The sequence below is a fragment of the Rissa tridactyla genome, chromosome 3 (assembly GCF_028500815.1).
Source record: "Rissa tridactyla isolate bRisTri1 chromosome 3, bRisTri1.patW.cur.20221130, whole genome shotgun sequence".
Taxonomy (NCBI): Eukaryota; Metazoa; Chordata; class Aves; order Charadriiformes; family Laridae; genus Rissa; species Rissa tridactyla.
The window spans coordinates 54,232,826-54,254,137 of record NC_071468.1 but is presented as its reverse complement, the minus strand read 5'-3'; the positions used below and the strand labels follow the sequence as shown (position 1 = coordinate 54,254,137).

Below are 21,312 nucleotides of genomic sequence, written 5' to 3'. Positions count from 1 at the left end.
CTCAGATGAGGTATGAGAAAGGAAGTTCAAGCCACAGAAATTCATTCTCCTCACTGAAAAGAAGCAATTAAAATAAAAAGCCCCATTTCTGTCATAGAAGCCCAGTCCCAGCACCCAGTCAATCACAGACAAAAGCACTGCAACACCCTATGTAATTAATACCTTTGCAGCAGGTTGATCTCAGTCAGCCACAGAGTATACTCTGCTGTGGTGAGAATAAGCAGCACAGAAAACTTCACCTGTCCCACAGAACACATTTCCAACATGAGGCAGTTGCGAAAACCAGTGACTGTCTACACAGATTCTGCCCAGCAATTTGTATAATTGCCTGCTGAGCAGATGAAATTATTTTGCTTGGCTTCTCTGAGTCACGGAGCCAATCCCTAACATCTTCTGGAGCTCACTTGGCTAGATCATTATGTCCTGATCCTATAATCAAACCCACGAAGGAAAGAAAGGGCCTGTCCTCAGGATCAAGGAAGATCAAGGCTGCAGTATAAGGGTGGGGCAAACCTGAGAGTGCTTATTATAGGAAGAGCTGGCAACGATGTCTCATATTAAGGTCATCTTAGGCTTTGCCTTACATACCTAACATGAAAATGATGGCTTACATCTTTCTTTCATGTTCTCCTATTTTTAGAGTAAGAAAAGGTAAGAATCTTCTAAGATGCTAAATGACCAAGCTTGCAACCGTCACATCCTTTACTTACTCCCCTCTAAACTTGGGTTAAGCACTAAGAGATTTAGAGAATCTATTTGGCTTGCTCTTAAACATCTACAACCTCCTTCAAACAGAAATCTACACAGATGGCAGGGAAAAAAGGTCTTTGGAAACTGGGTGCAGACAAACAAGGTTTTCAACGGGAAGTCTAAAGAAACAATACTATGTCTTGTGAATTAGCAAACTAATCTTCCCAACCTGTATGTTCTGCAGTCAAAAAATATGTTTACCCTTGTGCATTCCTTCTGAAAAAAGGGTATGGTCTAAATTGCTTTTCTCTCAGGCCCACAAGACACACTGCATCCCCTCAAAACATGACATGCACATCAGGAATAAGGACCCCTACAGCTGTAACACCCTGTGGAACTCCTGCCTAGCTACAGCCCCCTGAACAGTTGGCTTCCATAGACTAAAGTGTAGAACCTGCAAAGGGAGGCTCAATACCCCCGTTTCTAGGAAAACCCCTTTGCTCAGCACTCTAGAAGCCTGCAGGGTGACAAACATGCACCAAGAAAAGCATTATCTATGCCTCTTGGTGATACTAGCAATGCGTATTTTGAACTGGCTGGCATGAAATGTTTTGCTGCGGTGACAGCTTTAGCAAGGCCCAGTGCCGCTGCATCCACCAGCGCTCTAAGGCAAGTGGAGGGAGTTGTTTGGCCAAAAAGCAGCAGCTGCGCCCTCCCCTCAGGCCCTGCCCGTTCCACCGCCAGCAGCGGCAGCCCACTGAGGCTCAGGGCAGCTTCATGAGCAGTAACCCCGCTGCCAGGTGACGCTGGCTCCAAGGCTGGCTGGGGAAGGGAAGGCAGGGCCGGGCCCAGGGCCCCGTGGGGGCACCTCTCCCTCGCCGTTGGGGCCGGGCTGTTTGTGTGGGGCGAGAGGGACTGAGGTGAGGCCCGGCCCCAACAGCCCCCAGGCCACACGCACGCCTCGACAACACACCCTGCCCACCCGCCCGGGCGCGCGCACACACACACTCTGAAGGCAACGGTTCCCCCACGGCGCACGCGCGCCGCCCAGAACGCGACATCCGGGGCATTGCGCCCCCATGGCGTCACCCCGCCCCTCGATGCTGCGCGAGGGGGGTGTGTGGGGGTGGGAAGGCGGAGTCGGCGCCGTATCGCCGCGCGCGCTCTCAGCGCACCACCCCGCGCGCGCGCTCGCTCGCTCGCCCTAGTGCGCGCGACCGGCCGTCCGCGCGGCCGTTGGGGGCGCGGCCGGCAGCGGTGCCGCGCGGGAGCCCGGCGGGCGGTGAGGCGAGGCCGGGCCGGGAGAAGGCGAAGCGAAGCGAGCGCCGCGGCGGCGAGAGGCCGGCGGGGGAAAGGGCGAGGCGCGACGCAGCCTTGTGCGCCTCTTGCGTGGCCTCCTTCCTGCCGAGCGACGGGGACGGGTGAGCCGCAGCTGTCCGCCGACGGCGGGGTGAGCCGGGGCCTGCGCCCCCGGCGGGGCCGCGTCCCACTCCTAGCTGGCGGCAGCTGCCTGGCAGCCGGGTGGTAAACAAATGGCCGCCCGGCGGGGGCGAGCGCCCGGGGCCGCGGCCGGGCGGGGGCTGCCGGGGCTTGGTGGCGGCTCACCGCCGTCCCTGACAGGTCCCGGCCGGGAGGCGGGGGCGGCGCTGTCCGCAGCCCCTGGCGGAGGCCTCGGGGGGTTCGGTGTGCGTGTTTCGCCGGTGTCCCCTCCTCTCTGCCGGCTCCCCCTGCTACGGCTTCCGCAGGGCCCAAAGTGCTGAGTGTGTGCCGGTGGTAACGTGCCATGTAGGGTGGCCGCCGGCTGCCCCGCCCCCGCGTCTGGCCCCTCTGCGGGCCCGCGGCCTCCGGGAGCGGGCGGCGACGGCGGCGGAGCGAGCCCTGCCGCTGCCGCTTCCTCTTCGCCCCGGGGTGCTGCCAGCGCTGTCCGGGGTGTCGCGATAGTACGTGGGAAAGGGGTAGGGCCGGGGTCTGCCCGGTGCTGTCGAGACTGCAGTCGGAGAGTCTCTGCATGGAAGGAGAGGGGAAGAGAGCAAATAATCCAGAGGTATTGCTGAAATCCTTCTCTAATCCCCCGTGTTCGTGTATTCCGAGTAGCAGTGCTCAGAGCAGGCAAGAGGTGGAGGTTTGTCTTTTCTCTCAATTCGTTCTTTGGTGGCTATTATTGACATGCTTTGAAACCTTTTTTTTCCTCCTTTATGAAAGCGAAGAAGGATGCGTAGTCGTACTTCTGTAACCCCACAGGTCGGCAATCGGAAGCATATAGATAGATGACAGCAGCCTGTTGAACGGCGCACGCATCGAAACAGTTGTGTGGCCTCACTTCCAAAAGTTCTAGCGCCACTGTTGTTTGCAGCAGGTCTTCTGAATTCTCCAGGGAGAAAACCCGTGGGCTGGAGAGACGGCTTTCTTTTGTTCTCTAAAGTTCTCCTCGGATTTGGCTGAGGAGCTTTTCATAATCCTTGTTTCCCTTTTGCTGATTATGTTGTTAATGTGCCAGAATAAGTGTGTTTTAGCATACTAATCCAAAACTGGGCATGTGCTGCTGTAGCAACAGCATCACCTTGCTTATGCTTGTGCCTAGTGCTTTAGGCAAGAGATCTCCCTCTGCTTTCCCTAGAATTGGTGTGTAGCACTCCATGGCTGAGTCCTTTGCCTGGACAGCTTCTGCCTTCTGCTGTGTGTTAATGTCATACACTTTAACTTGTGCTGTGATCTGGAGAGTTAAGGTTCATGCATCCCTGTTAATATGGGTGTTAGTTATGCTTATTTATGATATTCCCCTCTCCACCCCTTTCCCAAAAAGTACAAAAATATTATTAAAAGAACTTTGGTTAGTAAGCAACTGTAACACTGAAAAATACACCAGCAACTTTAATCCATCTTCCTCTCTATATGCATGTAAATATCTGTGCATAATTTCTCCATAGTGATCCAGTTTAATCCAGTGAAGAAAGAGATTCAAAGGCTGAATTGGGGTTGTATTGCAAGCTTGAGACTTTTGTGGGGTCTCCGTCTCATTCTTTTCCAAAGCTAGAAGGTGTTAGAGAACAGGAGAATACCAGCAGACTGGGCAAGGGCTATGCAAAAGCAGCTTCTTTAATGTTCTTTCTTTTGTACTAAATTCTTCTTTTACTCAATTGACTTCTTAAATTTGGATTATATTTTCCTTGCCTCCAACTTTGATGTTAGAAGTGTAATGGGCAGAATAAATGCTGAGTTTAACTAGCAATACCTGGTTGGAAACTCTCTGGGCAAGACTTCTGCACGTTTTTGGACAAACAGGTTTTTGACCTAAGTCCTGAAGAGTGTCTTGTAGTACCTTTGTGAAGAAGAAAGCCTATGGCTATTAGTCTTCAAGTGAGCTCCTGTAGCTGCTGTGGATTTCAGCATTGTAACAAACTTATGCATTGTATTCAGTCCAATTGAACTAAGAAGAACAAATAAATTTTCCTTCCCATTGATAGACCTATTTATTTGGTGAGCTCTGTCTCAAATGAGGCAAATGCTGTCTGCCTCTGGCAATGAGATCCAATGGTATAGAGATGGGATCAGGAAATCATTTATCTAGTGATCATTATACTCGTGACAGTTCTCTTTCAGTTTCCTTATCTCACGATAAGAATAAAGATAACTAGAGTACTTGTTGGTGAGATGGTTAGATTGTATAAGGAGTAAGTATTCCTGAACAGACCACAAATAAACAAGTAGTTACATTATTAAGTGAGGGTTACAGAGAAATCCTATGTAAGCTGTCCTAAGTGTCTGGGCACTACCTAGCCTCAATATTGAATGAGGGGAAAAAGACTGAAAATATCTTGTAATATAAACTGGTCTAAAACAGGCCAAGAGAGTTAAAGTTTCAGTGAAGCTCTAGATTCTGACTTACTTTGCAAGCTACTGTTTTTAATAGTTGTTGAGGTGAGGCTTGGTGTCTTGTTTTAATTTTATTGTAATCTGTTAATGCTACTTGAATCTAAAATACTCTGCAAACCCTTACAGTCTGTAGAACATCTAATTGAGTAGGCTGTGCTGTTCTTTACCAAATGCCAAACATTGATCTAAGCTCTTAATGTGAAATCATGATGAAAACGTAAGGCATGAGAGCGAGAGGCTCAGTGAGGTAAAATTCTAATTGGCACAGTTATAGCTCTTCATATAAAACTTAAGGTAGTGGTTCAGGTTGGTGGTTGAATAGTGATGCTTGGTTCAGACTTCATTACATAGGTGCCAGAAGGCGGGTGGTGTTTAGTTTGTTTGTTGAAGTTTAAGCTTTTTATTTATTTGTCTATTTGGAAGCATCTCTAGTAGAAACTGTAGTTTTCCAGAAGTCCTATGGGACAGAGTAACTTGTCGTAGTGACAGATTCATTGCAAACAGGATCTTTTTAGGAGTATGCTTTATTGGCATAGCTGTAATGCTCTTAGAAAACCTAGTTTTAGCTGAGTCACTATTGTCATCAGCTATGGAATGTGTTTGGATGGGAATGTTCAGCTGGAGTCTTTGGGGGAAAAGTAATAGCACCAAGCCTGTTGACATTTGGAAAAGGCAGTCTGACTGGGATTAGAGATCAGAAATTGATGACTCATTGTACATCCTAAAACCCTGCACAAAAGTGTAGTGTAGATCTTTGTGTTTTCCAGTTCTTCATTCAGGTTAAAAAATATTGAAAGAGCTGGTATAACATGCTCATTATGAGATATATTCCCAGCTTCCTGTCATCAACTATTTGAGATAGGTGAGTTTTTGTTTAGAAAATAGTTTTCTTTGAAACTGATATTTTTTACTATTTCCGTTGGTTTTAAAACCAAGCAGCTTGGAAGGGGAAAAAGCCTAACAGGTGCTGCAAAAAATGTCTTTCATTAGGTAAGAAAGTGAAATATCTGAAAAAATAGGTTAAAGTAGTTAATACGGTGTCTGTTCTTGTTCTCCTATTCTTTTTGTTCTACTTTGTAATTTTTCAAAATATTTTAGGGCAAACTTCATCTTTTCTACTTTAGTATTATCTGTTGCAGTGGGGGGTCTGTTAAATGTGGGGTTTTTTTGTACTATATATTTTTGCTGTAAAGTGGTCAGGCCATCTTCTACTAACAAGGGTGTATTTTTAATAGAAAAAATCACCTTATATGCACAGACTACATAACATCTGCATTTCAGTCTGGGATCTTGGAGAGCAATTGTGTTCACATTCAATTTACTTTAAAGTTGTTTTCTTATTTTGCTATGGGAACTGGTTAAACTTGTGTAGTAAGACCTGAAACGGTATATTAACAAGATTTTTGGCCTGATCTCTGTAAATATACAAAGGTCAGGAATTCTGCAACAATGTTTATGAATTAAAATATTATGTAAGAAGAAGGATTTATTTTTGGCTTCTTTTGGGTGGGTAAAACTACCTACTGTAATAGACAATGCATTATTTTTTCCAGTGGTTCTGTTTCTAATTTCTAATAAATGGCTTATTTTCTTTTCTGTTTTCCTGAAGGATTTGTGAGATGGTATCTGGGGATGAGGATATCATTGTTCACTGCGGTTCCACCTCTGTTAAGTTTTAGGGATAATCTGTGGGTGTGAGCATATGGAAGCAGCAGTTTGTTATAGTAAAGAGCTTTTTAATATGAAGAAACTGCTTAATAAGTTCTTATGTCTGAAGACTGAAGCTGGACAAATTTTAACTAGACGGAAATGCAGTTTGTAAAAGAATCAAACTTTCATTTTTATTTTTTTTTGTTCTCCAGCTGTTGTAATATTTAATTCGTTTTGTTTTGTTTTAACTGGCTCCTGGTGGGCCAAACGAAAGAATTAAGTAAGTCAGAATATAACTTTTAATATAAATCTCTTCTAGCCTTAAATCTCAATAGGTGACCATCTAGTGTGACTAACAGCTAGCAATAAGATAAAATGATAGAACTTAGGTTGTACTTGAAAAGTCGGTTAAAAACTTGTTTATTTTTTCATAAAACCTGCAAAATATTTCAACGTTTGGAGCTCCAGATAGTGTAAGCACGTGACCTTTACAGAGGATTGTGCATATGGAAAGCAATCTGTACACCTGAAATGAAACCTTACTTCTGATCTCATTTCTTGCAGAGCCTGCAGCAATCAAGGAGTCGCACTGCGTTCAAGTTCAGAAGTTCTTTACACATGAAATCTACTGGCTCTCTAGCTCATTCTGCCCTGTCACCATCTGAACAGGTAGAGTGCTTTTGTGCCTGAGCCATGCAGCAAGTGTAGCTGTTCCTGGTGTGGTTGTCCTGTGTCAGTGTGTGGCCAAATGCACATTGAGGCCTTAGGGTTTCTTCTTTGGGGAATGTGTCAAGGGGACAAGAATGCATGGCACATCTGTCACAAAAGTACTCTAAGGAAAAGCCTAGTAGTTTCGGTTTCGATTTTTAACACTCATAGAGTTTAATAGTGATAGAAGAAAGTGTTCTATCATTCCATCAGAGCTTGTATTCTAAAATGGGACAAAGCTAGACACGTAGGGCATCAGTGTTAAGGGTCCACTTCAGTCAAAGCAGTGTTTTGCTTTGGGTCATTTTCCCCTTGAATTGTATTTTTTGTTTGGCTGCAATGATTTGGGAGGAAATACCTCACTGAATTCTCTGAATGGGAGGATGATGGTTTGGCACTGGGGAGAAAGGAACTCCAAAAGTGTTACTCAAAAGAATGCAAAATACAGGTCAGCTCCTGTAATAGGATGTTTAGGGCAGAGCAGACATGGAAGAGCTTTTCTTTATAAGTTTGACATAGAAAAGTTGCACTTCATTATAATTCTAATGCTCGCTATTTTTATTGTAGTTAGAAGTTTCTTTTTGTTTTGATCTGTTTTTTTTTTGAGGTGGATGGATAACTTCAACTTATGCTTCAAAAAGTAATTGGTACATAATCCTTTGATGCTAGTCACTGGTAAAACTAAATCTTTCCAGAAGTTTGTATCCCCCTGAGGTTTTTTCCTTGCAATAAGAAACTGTGTTTTGAGTATGACCTTTTTCTGTTTCTTTCGTGTAATACATATAAATTGCTCTAGACTATGATGATAATGGTAGAAGTAGCATACTACTTGTATAGTAGCTTAGGATTTAGTAATTGAAGCTCCTTCTCATGTGTTCAGTGATTCACAAAAAAATAATGTAGACTCATTCTAGTATGTCCAATATGTGCAGTCACTACCAGGCAGGGAAGATGCTCTCTTCTTTGTTGTGGATGAATTTATGTTTAAGAATGCAGTGAAAATGTGTCTGTCCAAATGTTTTGAATATATTTTTAACTTCTCTGATCTGCCTAGTTGTAACAGAATCCAGGGTTGTCCTTATGAACTTGGGTGTGGGAGGTGGGGTAATTTGTATCCCGTAAGGCTGAGACTTTAAGTGTGGCATCTGAAAGGGTTCTACTTCCTAAAAGTATGTCTGATGTAAACTAGTTTAAAGAAATACAAGGCTTCACAAAGTTACTGTCAGGAACTTCTCTTTCAAATCAGAGAAATTGTGTAAAAAAAGAACGATTGCCTAGTATATAGGATATTAAAATAGGGCCACATGTACTACTCTATTACCTGCACAACTGAAGCACATACCTTTAAATTTATCACCTCTTAGCCATGTTATTTCACATTAATAACTCGCAGTTTGTAATATTGTTTGTTGTTGTTCTTTTGAATTTACCATTTTAAAGAGTAGTTGGAAATTAGTGTAGCATTAGATTAATTTTGCTGTATGTCCCTATTCCCTGCCTTCCCAGTCCTATGGAGAGACATTTAAGAAGGATTTGAGGTATCCAGCTGCCTAATATAAGGACAATGGCTGCACTGGCTTTGGAGAACTGTCAGGATGGGACTGTTTAACCTTAGACTTCGTGGAGTCTTGAGGAGCAGAATTAGAGCATCCTCAAGCAGGGATGGCAGCTAGTGGTGGCATTTGCCATTCTTCAGTTGAAATGATGTCGAAGACATCTTGCTGAACCTCTGGTTCATGTTTTTAATCAGTTAGTTGAAAACTAATAAATCAAAAAAGACCTCAAACCAACCAACCCAAACAGCACCCCCAAACCCAAAAGGGGAGCATAACATGCATAACATAGAAAGTTAGTGCAGCCATGCCATTGTAGTAATAGACTGAGGTGTTGGCCTTTAGATAGGAAAACAGTTATACTTTTTGTGCAGGATAGGGATGGCAAGACAAGGAAAACATACCTTCTAGAAGACTGCAAGCTTGTTCAAAGCATTTGATAGTTAGACCTGTTAGTAAAGATGAATGATAGTTATTCTCCCATGCATGGTAGGATATAGAAAAATAAAACAGCTTGTTCAGTAATTATCTGTCGTACTGCCAATTCTATTTTGGCAGAATATTCTAAAGCTCTTTTTTTTAATTTTATTTTTTTTTATACTGCACTCTACTTCTTGCCCTATTTTTCCTTACCCTTCCTTTTTTAACCACCTATCAATTAAATCTCTCTCACTCGGCCATTTCCTCTCTGAAAGTTTCTGCATCTTACCAGACTTGTTAGCCACTCTTTTAGCCCGATACATGGGTAAAAGATGGAAGATTCAGAATTATGGCAATCTTGAAACAAAAGGGAATTTTTTAGAATGGTTTGCATATGTTTGACTACTTGTGGGTGGGTTTGGATGCTCCTGGGAGTTTAAACCTGAAGTACTGCTTGTGTCTCTCTATTCTTCGACTTCTTTGAACCAGTAATTTAAGAACCTGTTGGCCTATTTAGTCGCATTTGATAGAGGGAAGAGTCTCGAAGATAGATGAGCTTTATAGGTTTGGTGAATAAAAGGTGGCTGAGTAGTGGAGGGTTCTAATAGCAGTAAGAGTTGCTGTGATTTCCTGCCTTATTGGCACCAAAGAATTCACGTAGGGGAGAGTAAGTAAGTAGGCTTTGGGTTTGACAGTGCTAAGTACATACAGCTCCTTATACCTTGTGGTGTAGAAGAAAGTGAGAGCTCGCACTTGCAGCTGAAGTATTGTGTGGTGACTGAAACCTTTATTATGCTATTTTAATGTTTGTGTTACAACAGCAACTGAAAATCATGTGGCTGTAGCAGCTGGAATTTTAATCCTTTTAATTATGACAGATTTTCAAAGCATGTTCTGGCTGATTTGGTCAGCTGACTGTATACTATGTACAATAACATCAAGTGATTGCACAAACTGTGAGAGCAGTGGTCACCTCACTGGAACGGGATGTATTTTTAGGTTTCTCTGCTAGTAACAGTCAAGTGTGTGTACTTAAGCATCTCATATGAACTGAAGCTAGTTGCTGACATTGCGCTATCAGAAAAGGACAGCTGTTTGTTCTTGCTATAGTCATTGATCTGACACTCTATCTTCTCACCAAACTGTTGCAAGGAACACAATGGGGTATAAACACTGTAAATATTATTAGTACATGTTTTAATGACAGGTATTTTTCTTCAGGTCAGCAATGACACTCTTTGCTAGCCCTTTCAATTTTCTGTATCAGAGTAAATGAAAACACTCCATCAAGAGTTTTCCTTATCTCCCCTTTACTCAACAGTTTTTTCATTTACAAGGAAGTTTTTGGGAAGAGGGTGGTTCTTGTTCTCGGTGTAGGACTAGTGATATATCAGTTATTGTTCCTGAAAGGAAAATGATTCACATGTGGATGCTCTTAATCAATAAATCAAAGAGGTGCTAAGTTCTGTGGTTCACCAAGGTTAGCTTATGATGTGGAGTGAGTCCTGACCATTTGTTGACTAATGAATGTGCTAATTCTTAAGGTCTTAATCCATTTATTTCACCAGTTTGATAGAGTCATTTGGCTTTGGACTTGATTTGCAATTTAATAATTGAATTATATCAAAAGCCTTAACTAATTTAGGCAATCCAGGAACTCATCACATCCAAAACAGTTGTTGAGTTTGAAGCCCAAGTTTATTAAATTTATTTAAATTTATTCTATTATATTAATTATATTAATTTATTTAAAATTAAAAATGCAGAAAAGAACATTTAATGTATATGAAAGGACTTTGTAGTAAGCTATAAATAAAATGTGACATTCTGACTAAATTGAAGTCCTGCAGCAGGTGCTGTGAAGTTAAGGCTTGTGAGCAGGACACAGAATTTTACTGAATGTCCTGCTGATGGTCTACTGATGTCCAAAGAGATTTTAAATTCTATATTTAGTTACGGAGCAAAAGGATTTGAATTTTAAGAGAAATGGCAGCTAATATCAAACTTAGTGACCAATGCAAGAGGCAGTATCATCATTCAACTTGGGTTTCACAATCTTTTAAAGACCAAGATAGTGTGCTAGGGAGGAGGATGTTTTACTGTCTTAATAGAATGTTCTTCTGTGTAAGCTCATGTAGGCTATTTAAAGATAGTATTTAGCGATGGTTGACTAATTTAGGGTATGTCTATACAAATGGTGCAGGCAAACTCAACTCAGTTTGACTGCATTCTGAGCTGTCTGCATGTGGGTCAGCTTTGGCCTACAAGCAATACAACAGGGCTACCATAGCAGTGTGAGCTAACTAAGACACCTGGCCTCTGCTTGAGAAGTGGCTCACTTCTGGCCATCTTAAAATGAGCAGGGTGCATAGCTTTTTGCAATAAACAATATCTATATATATATTTAATTTTTTTATTTGAAAACATAATTGAGGGTAACTGATTACATTAAGCCTTACTGCTACCAGATTACTTGTTTTACGGGAGTGGGACTGTCTTTAGATACATGAAGCAAGGGCTGGGCTCTGTGAGGGCTCTTGCATTATGAACTAGCAATTGGCTTTTTTAGGGCTGTTTCTATTTTGTGTTAAGCGCTTTAAAATACATACATAACCTAAGAGCTTCCTTTTGATCTCTGCTTACCTGTTGCCTTGAGGAAAACTGGAGTCTGTTTTCAGTATTGATGCAATACTAAAATTTTCTTTGGTCTAGCAACAGGTATGCTGCTGTATTTGGCAGGAATTTCTTAGAGAGGGCTTTGCTGGAAGAACTAAAAATATCTCAGAGAAGTCAAATAATTTTTTCATTCTTTACTGAACATGTTTCAGCTCTTTGCAGTAGATGCTATCTGACTTACTATGCAAGTTGAAAGCAGGTTGTGTGCCAGAAGGGTTTGCTAAAATGTTTAGCAAGTCAGTCAGTCAGTCACTGAGTTCAGTGACTGATGCACTTGACAATTTCTTCGAAACTTACTTGTTACTCAGTATATAAATGCTAAAGTATGGTGGGGAAAATTCAGCTGTGTTTTGCCTGCTAAGTGTAGCACATATGCTTCTTTGTTAGAAGTGTTCAGGAGAGTGGGTGGCTAAAATATTTGAGTTATCCAGATTACGACAGATGGGGAGATGAGACTGATTGCTACTTAAAGTTGGCATTAATTTCGAAGTATTAAAAGAATACGAGTGAAGTGTCACATAGACTTTAAATGCTTTAAATTATTTAAAGTGGAGTGTCTAAAAGGCAGTTTTGTTTCCTCTTACCTTCAATTTGAACAAAAGGAATAATACTAATCAGTTTTATTTTTACAGTTTAGAGTATTTTTAATTTAAGAAGTTTTAATGCATTAAAACTGAAGTGTTTAGTCTGAAGGCAATGCATGAGAGCACTTGTTGGGTAGTAGAATAAGATAAGGAACCATTTCTATTAATCTTAAATTCTGTAAGCATTTTATTTTTCCAGAAAATTGCTGGAGGGTGGGGAGTGAGGAAAAGGTGGAACTGACCACTGTATTTTTGACACGGTATTTTGAGATTTGGCTCTGTGCAAGTCATTCTCTGATATCTGTGAATTGTAATCCCTTGTGGTATCACTTCTGAGAGGGAGTTTGTTAGATCATAGGGGAGAGCTTGGTCATTTGCATGGGTCTGCACTCCAGCTAGTGAGCAGTTCCAGAGCTTCTCAAAGTGTGGTACAAAGACGCAAAGTGTACTCTCTTCTTTATTTTTTTTTCTTCATTTTTTTCTTCTCCGTGCCACAACAAAGAACTGATTTTTTTTCTTTATGTCAACATCTTACAATAGATTTTTGCAATTAATTTTATTTGGATTTTTATTGCTACTTGGCTGTGTTATGTAAAGTTGTTGTGTTACTCTTACACTTTGAACTGCTGGTATTGTAATCAGGATGGTCATAGGATGCATTAAAAAAAAAACAAAACTTTTGTGGGTTGAACTGGAGGTAAACATAGGACCATGTTGGGTAGTAAAGTTTTATGTGAAAGTTTTTAGTGAAATAAAAGGACTTATTTAATGTGTAGTGTAATTGCTACCCTTACGCAACAGCTACTGTAGAAATAAGGGAGGAGCTATAGGCTATAGATGAAGAAAAACAGAGGAGTGAAGAGCTATTGTAAAGGACTGCTGTCTGTCAGAAACATGGAGAGGGGAGAATGGGACATGGCAGGGGACTGAGATACGTGCTGAGAGCTGCAGATTGCCTTAAACAGAATGCATGAAGAAGGTGTCAGAAGTTTAGGTGGTAGCAAGCAGTCCAGGAAATAGGTTGCCTCCATTTAATTTAGAGAACTGGAGATGAGAATGAATCTGGCTTCCTTTATTTCATCTCCCTACTCTGTAGAGTTGTATGGGTTATGATTTTGGGTAGTAGGGCACAGTCAAGGATCATGTTTGGTTTTTAATTGAATCATCTATTTACAATGGGCAGGGGAAGAGCTATTGCAGAGGGAAGGATTGTACAACATTTTTACCAAAGTTGCATATGTTATACCTGGTGAATAAATGCATAAACTAGGTCTTGAACTCTGATACAAATGTGTATCTTTAATTTTCAGGTGAACTTTTAAACACCATTTGTTTGAGATAAAATGTCACATACTTGTTCTCTTAAAATGGCTACTGATAAGTTCACATTCTGTTAATATATATCTTCCTGTGCACATAGAGGATGCAAAGCTGCAAATAATAGTAAATATTCTATGCTTTTGTTTCCTTTCTTTTCACTCAGAATTGGATTTACAGTCATGGAGGAACATCAACAGCACTTGCACTGTGTGAACTGTGTCAGCCGTCGTTGTATGACCAGACCAGAGCCTGGCGTTTCCTGTGATTTGATTGGCTGCCCGTTAGTTTGTGGAGCGGTTTTTCACTCATGTAAAGCTGAGGAACATCGCATGTTATGTCCACTTGAAAGAGTGCCTTGTTTGAATAGTGGCTTTGGATGTCCCTTCATAGTAGCCCGAAATAAAATTGCTGATCATCTAGAAGTTTGTCCTGCAAGCGTGGTATGTTGTACCATGGAGTGGAATAGATGGCCAGTCAGTTACGCAGACCGAAAATCTTACGAAAATCTGAGCAAAGATGTTGATGAAGTGGAGCAGCTAGATATGGCTTTAGCCCTTCAAGATCAGCGCATGTTGTTAGAATCACTTAAAGTAGCGACTATGATGTCAAAAGCAGGTGATCAAATACCAGAACCCAGAGAGCAAACCTCTGTCAAATCAAGTGCCCCAGATACAGTTCATTCAAATGGTTTGATGCCTGTAGATGAAGAGTCCTATGGCGCACTTTATCAAGCTACTGTAGAAACAACGAGGAGTTTAGCTGCTGCTCTGGATATCCTGAACACTGCTACAAGGGACATTAATATGTTAAGTTCAAGACTCTGCATTTCACCACGTGAAATGAAAGAAGATATTGAGATTAAAGAACAAGCTTCTAATGGCATTATTCAGGATAAAAACTCTGACCATGAATATCCAGATGAAGATAACATAGGAGCAGTTGGGGGAATTAACTTCGATAGCCTGAGTCAAAATTCGCAAATGGAGCAAAATGGTTCTAGTGATATTTGTTATGATGTAGTGCAAAAACATGACTTAAATCTAAACCTCAGTAACTCCTCACTTCTGTGTAATGGCTTTCATGTAGAAAATGAGTGTTCAAAGGTGTTGGACCAGAATGAAGATCTTGGTGTATCCAATTCAAAATCATCCAGTGTAACAAATGGTGAATGTACTGAATCTCATGATGATGAAGCGTTACAGTCTTGCAGCTCCTTCCCTGTAACAGCACAACTTAAAGAAGTAATATCAGCTGATCACTTAGTTAATGGCAATGTTAATCATGTACTACTTCCCCGTAATGCTAATGAAGAAGAAATGTTAGAGAGGCAAGTGGAGCAAGAAAAATTGAGAAACATAGATGCATTTTCACTTTTACGGCATCGATCATACAAATTCCTTGTTAACCACTATTGGTCTACACCGAAAGAAGACAAGGCTGTTGATACGTCAGATTTGGAGATAACAGAAGATCCTATGGGTCTTCAGGGGATTGATCTAATCACTGCAGCTCTGTTGTTTTGCCTAGGAGACTCTCCCGGAGGTAGGGGGATATCAGAAAGTCGCACTGTCGATGTATATCACGTTGACTTTGGGACCCAGACATTCTCTCTCCCATCTGCTATATTGGCCACAAATACAATGGTGGGGGAAATAGCTTCAGCTTCTGCATGTGATCATGCCAACCCACAGCTCTCAAATCCAAGTCCATTCCAGACCCTTGGACTGGATTTGGTATTGGAATATGTGGCTAGATACCAAACAAAACAGCGTTCAATGTTTACATTTGTTTGTGGACAGTTGTTTAGGAGGAATGAATTTTCATCGCATTTTAAGAATGTGCATGGTGACATTCATGCTGGCCTCAATGGCTGGATGGAGCAGAGGTGTCCTTTGGCATATTATGGGTGTACATATTCTCAACGAAGGTTTTGCCCTTCAACACAAGGGGCAAAAATTATTCATGACCGCCACTTACGGTCATTTGGAGTTCAGCCTTGTATATCCACAGTATTGGTAGAACCAGCAAAAAGCTGCTTAATTGGACTACACAATGACCATCTGAGTAGTCTGCCTTTTGAGGTTCTGCAGCACATTGCTAGTTTTCTAGATGGCTTTAGTTTATGTCAGCTTTCAAGAGTGTCACGTTTAATGAGAGATGTATGCGGAAGCTTGCTTCAAGCACGTGGAATGGTGATACTGCTTTGGGAGAAGAGAAAGTACCCTGATGGAGGTTCTTCTTGGCAGATAAAAGAAAAGGTAAGTTAATTTTTATTTTGAAGGTGAAAGGGAAGGTATTAAATTGGTCATGTCTCTGACTTTTTTTTCTCTTAGTTTTTTCCTTGATCACTATTGTTATTATTGGTTTTTGATATAATATCCCTTCAAGAAAGAGACTGTCATATAGAACAACGTTTAATCAAAATTGCTATCAGGTTGGTTGAGTCTTCTCCACACTTGAAGCAGCAGAAGTTAAAATAGCATCTGTCTAGTTTTTACTTGATGTAAATAGATTAACCTCTGATTTTACCAAGATTTTAAAACACTAAAAGATTACTTCATGATTTTCTTTAATATCAGTACTCCGCGAAAGGGAGAAAGTTGCCTACGAAGTTTTCTTTTCTTGACTTTATACTGTTTATAGCAGTTTTAATTTTTGGTCATCTGTTGAGATCCTCTCCATTTGCCATGATACTGAGTGCCTTAAGTAGGTAAACAATCCTTACAGCCTTTGGGTGATACAGTTTTCACCATTCCCCATCCCCAGAACTGCAGGGTATCTGCACCAATCATTTGGAATTGCAGAACTTGATCATTTCAGAAATTGATCATTGTGACTGGTCGTGCAATATTTTGTCACTTAACTTCTGATTGCATGTACTTTGTAGACGTTAAAAGTATTGCCTGCCATTCTCCCAGTATTCAGAGCTGACTTTGGAATCTGCATCAGCCTGGGACTGGCCATATAAAATTTATCATTGTATGTTTTTGTCATGTTGATTTTTAGTATGATTTATAGTAGCCGCAAAACATTGCTTGAAAGTATTATAGCACAAATATGTAATTTCCTGCTCTGAGTTCAGGTATCTTAAAACGTTTTGAGCCTAAGTGCAACTTATTTTCTAGGTTTGGCGCTTCAGTACAGCCTTCTGTACTGTGAACGAGTGGAAGTTTGCTGACATCGTAAGCATGGCTGACCACTTGAAGAAATGTAGCTATAATGCAGTAGAGAGAAGAGAGGAGGCTGTTCCGCTGCCATGTATGTGTGTAACACGAGAACTCACTAAAGAAGGACGTTCACTGCGCTCGGTTTTGAAACCAGTACTTTAAATATTGCAACCACTCCAATTGCACCTACACTCAAGCACCTGATATAACCTCGGTAATATTACGTGACACTTTATTAATGTACTAAAGATACTTTCTGGCTAAATCTACTCTGTCACTGTGTATATAAGGTTTGAAGTGACATTTATTTTTTATAATACTGTTTAGCTGGAAAGTAATGAAAGTTGCCTTAACATTTGAAAAATTCGGAACTTGCTGGACAGGGTAGTTTTATCTAACTTATATAATTTAAGAACAAAATCCTAAGGTGTGTTTTCTGATTCACTGGTGCCCATGTTGCTGTTGACTGATAACATTTCAAAAATGGCCTCTAAATGGTATGCACATTTAGATAGGAAACACTGAATTGTAGTGAGACAAAATCCTGACCAAATGTACTTTCTGTATTTGGTCTATTTTTTTTAACAAATTATAATCCAAATACTTGAAAGATAAGGAAGAATCCAAAACTTTATAGTAGATGTCTCAAACACAGCTTTTAAGTGCATCTTTTCTCATGAAATTGGTATTCTAGTGCTCTTCCTAGTTAACAGGTGATCTAGGATCAGCTTTTTTAAAAAAAATTTTTTTTAGGAATGATCTAAGTGAACTCAGATTTACAGCAGCTTAACTTTTAGTACAACTTTCTTTTGACATGTCAACAATGATTATTTTTCTTCTAAACTATTAACAGTTATTTCACTTTTGGGAGCAAAACTTTTAGAGCTAAAAACATGGAATACTGGTTTTTACTTTCGCACCTACAATGACATCGATATAAAATGTTTAAAACGTTTTTCCTTGTCCTGCAGTTGGCTGAGGATTAAATTGCTTGAACAGTCAGAAATTCAACGTATGTGATGAACAGTTATGAATTTATAATGCGGCTAATGAAAGGGCTTTACTTGTTTTATGGTATTGTGAGATGTATTGTCTCCTTTTCTGTTAATTTGTCTATAAAATTGCTGCTTTTTTGAGGAGCATTTTAAATTACTGGTATGTATAGCAAATGTATCATCTTCATAAGATGAGACATGATTTGTTAATTGCATAAGGCATATCAGAAATGTATGTTCAACCGCATCTGTTAAATTAACAACTCCAGTTTGCTTCCAGTCTTCCATAATAAAAGACCTTACAAAGCATTTGTGAACAGAGAATACATGCTATGAAAAATGGCCTGGTATAGCAAAACTGTAATAACTTGAACTGACTTTCCAACTTGTTTGTATTAGTGTTGGTGTCTCTAGCCTGTTGCACTTAGCAACTGTGCCACAAAGCTAAAACAGAAACAAACCAGAGCTTGGAACAAAGAAATACAGTACATGTTTCCATTATAGGAAAAAATAAGAGATTAGTAAGAAGGAGATGTTTACAAAAATGACTAAATTTATTACTCGTAATTTCTGTACTGGACACTTGTTTATGGCTAGTCTGGCTGCAGTTCACAACTTTGGTATCTGTACATTTCCCATTCTGGGTCCAGTCCAGCTAAACATTCACTGCCTTTTTTTATCCAGAGTGCTACAGGTGCCCAGAAAAAAATTAAATCTAGTTCTTCAGTGCCATGAGTTGAAATTACAAGAGCTCAAACAGAAGTTCTGCCTGGATCTTTAACTACATGTTCTCTTTCCACACTTTCTCTTTTTTTTTTTTTTTTTTGTTTGTAAAGAAGAAAGGAGTAAACTCTCTACAGAAGTTTTATTTGCAGTAATTCTTAGCTGTTACCACAGTTATGTGGCAAGGAGAATCCAGATTCATGTACAAATCTGACTATACCCAACTGGGTTTTAGGTCGGGATTTTAACACACACGCACACACCTCGCCCACCATTCTCTGAGTGCATTGAAATGCTGATTACCCACAAATTCTTCAGTACAAGGCAGGAGACAGACTCTCATCGGTTCTTGTCTTTTAGCTCTAATGGCTGCTTGCTGCTGCTCTTCAGTGTTTAAAACAGAAAAGGATCCTGAATGTTGAGGAGTTTATGCTTGCGTTTATGGCTAAATCTACTTTAAAACATCTGTCATGGGTTACTGGTATTTTTTAGTCAGCAATGTGGTGCTTTTGGTACTTGGCATTCTTTGTAACTACCCAGAACCCTGGTAAGTATGGTAGACAGGTATGTGTCTCAGTCGCTTAGGAAAAGAGGGTGTTCAGTTAGAGGAGCTGGTGTTGGTAGAATCTTGCTTGTAGCACAGTGCAGATCTCCATCTAAAGTATCATCAGTTGTTGATCTATTAAAATTAACTTTTTAAGTACTCGGTGGTGTTCTTAAGAAATAACACTATTTCTCAATACATGCACTTTTGTTTTCAAATGTAGATACAGGCTTTTTGTTAAATTAGTTTATTTTTTATGAGAATCCAGAGCTATTAAAAAATCAATGTGTAAACAAAATCTCTGCCTTGTAAACTGCTCTAAATGCAAGAATACAATATAGTTAAGATAAAAACTTTTTTTTACACTGCTATGCAGTTTGTAAAACATCTAAGGTGTACAGTCAGTCTATCAAAATGTGGCTTGTTCACATTTGCCCTTGAATTTTAAAAATGTCGTATCTTTTCCTGGTACATCTTCCTTACAGCATATATAGACAGCTGTTCCAGTCTTTCTTTTACTTGATACCACATTGCTACTTTGTTTAAAATATTATGTTTTCAATCATTATGCAATATTTTTTTGCAATGTCTGTTGAAATCCTAATAAAACTTTTGGAGTTTCTCTTTTAGTATGATTGTACTTTTATTAAAGCTTATCACCAGCCTTCCAGTGTTCAAACATGGTGCTCAATGTCTGCCAATAGGATTGCAGTAAGTACGCAAAAAATCATAAAGGAATCTATTTATAAACATTTAAACATTGCAGAATTTGGAAGTGATTAATATGTATTCACATTCACTTAGGTATGAAGATCAGTCATTCCTTTTTAGACTATACACCCATTTCTATTGCTTTGGTCTATTATGCAGCATAGATTTCCTTCCACAATTAAAGATTTTGCTACATAACATTCATAACATTGCAGACTCATATGGTACCTCATAAGTTTGTTTTAATTGTTTTTTTCTGAATAATAAGTTGGAAAGATTACCTGATCAATATGATATGCACTTAGGCTACCGGTTTGTGAAGAACACTTCCAGTGTATTGTCTCATGAGTAAAGTTTTCTGTAGAAAGTTGTTGCTTAAAATGGTACATAAGCAAAAATTTAGGGTGTTTTTTAGCTAACGGTTGTAGTTCAGACTGTTTGTGGAATGACAAAACATTAAACCAAAACCTCATTAAACTAGAAGACTGTCCAGAAATTGACCTTTTGCCCTGTTATTTGCTAATATGGGTATACCAGTAGTCTTTACAAATAAAAATGTACCTATACTACATAGATCTGATAATAAATTAATCTAAACTGTGTCAAGTAACTTGGTGTGACTCATGGTTTAATTTCAGCCATTACAAACTTGTGTCTATTTCACTTTTTAGACAGGCCACATTAGCATTTTGTTTTTCTCGCTCCGTAACTGGATTAGATACTCTGCTGTGTAAGGAAATATTTTGTGTTGCACTTTAACTTCTTGATGATTAAAGTATTCTAGAGGATTTTCCTGTACGTTTTAGCTTGTTTTCCTGAGAATACTACTGCTAAAACTATCTTCATAGGCTCTTATCTGCTGAATGTACTTTCCTAAAATGAAGTTTAAGGTCAGTGGAGAATTTGATGCTTGCTGTAATACCAGAAAGCTGATTTAAATTCCTTCAGTCGGAATGTCTGTTCAGGCATCTTTGATCATCTTCAGATGAGCAAAATCTAGTGGGTGCTTACAGCACTGAGGAAAAAATAGGATTCAGATAGTATATATAAAAAGTTATGGCATGTAAAGCAGAGACTGTTTGAAGAATGGGATTCTCATAGTGTGACCGTTCGGCACGTGGTGAATATTGCAGCAGTAATCCAGACTGGAGAGGAAAACTGAATGGAGAAGTAGGCTTAAAATAACGAAGGCATCCAGCCCCAGCATAGATACCCTTCTGTGAGGGACTGTGAGAGTGCTGGGAGTTTCTGACTTGTGCATGCTGCAACTGTGTTTTACTGATGATTTATCAATCTTTCCATGATAGCAGGAATTACCCTGCTGCTATTTGAGCTCTAACGTGCTTTAGTTGTAAACTGTCTCCAAGTGCTACCTGTATTTCTGTATTAACTAAGTTGAATGCAGTCCTCCCTACTGAATGTAAGGTATGTATTTGGTGTAGATTCTACATACTGGTGGTGTCAGAGGCAATATTTGGTAAGAATAATAGAAAAATTCGTCTGCTTGGCTTCCATCAGTATTTGCCAGAAAAAGGGAACAAAAATGGGTTAGGGAATGCAAGGAGCAAAATAAGAATACGGATAGCATTCACAATAGCTTGCTAATGGCTTGGTAGTCGAGAAAACATTATTAATCATCATTAGATGCACTATGAAATGGGACAGCAAAAGTCCACACCTCTGCCATTTTGACGAACC

At 40.0% G+C, this 21,312-nt stretch overlaps 1 protein-coding gene across 6 annotated transcripts; it reads left to right on the top strand.

Annotated features, from left to right (window-relative positions):
- Window positions 1-1,905: 1,905 nt before the first annotated feature.
- FBXO30 (F-box protein 30) lies at window positions 1,906-20,224 on the top strand. Of its 6 annotated transcripts, none has more exons than XM_054195465.1 (4): window positions 1,907-2,111; window positions 6,778-6,882; window positions 13,638-15,732; window positions 16,600-20,224. In XM_054195465.1, the coding sequence occupies exons 3-4, from the start codon at window positions 13,654-13,656 to the stop codon at window positions 16,801-16,803; spliced, it is 2,283 nt and encodes a 760-aa protein (XP_054051440.1). In that variant the 5' UTR covers window positions 1,907-2,111; window positions 6,778-6,882; window positions 13,638-13,653; the 3' UTR covers window positions 16,804-20,224. The 6 variants fall into 6 exon arrangements, with proteins under 6 accessions (XP_054051445.1, XP_054051440.1, XP_054051442.1 ...); XM_054195467.1 differs by having other exon boundaries at window positions 1,907-2,140; XM_054195466.1 differs by lacking the exon at window positions 1,907-2,111 and adding an exon at window positions 2,268-2,734.
- Window positions 20,225-21,312: the final 1,088 nt, after the last annotated feature.

Excerpts from the sequence above, each read along its gene's own strand:
- FBXO30 (XM_054195470.1), top strand. The coding sequence starts at position 13,654 with ATGGAGGAACATCAACAGCACTTGCACTGTGTGAACTGTGTCAGCCGT. Across the intron at positions 15,733-16,599 it reads CTTGGCAGATAAAAGAAAAG|GTTTGGCGCTTCAGTACAGC; the intron begins GTAAGTTAATTT and ends CTTATTTTCTAG.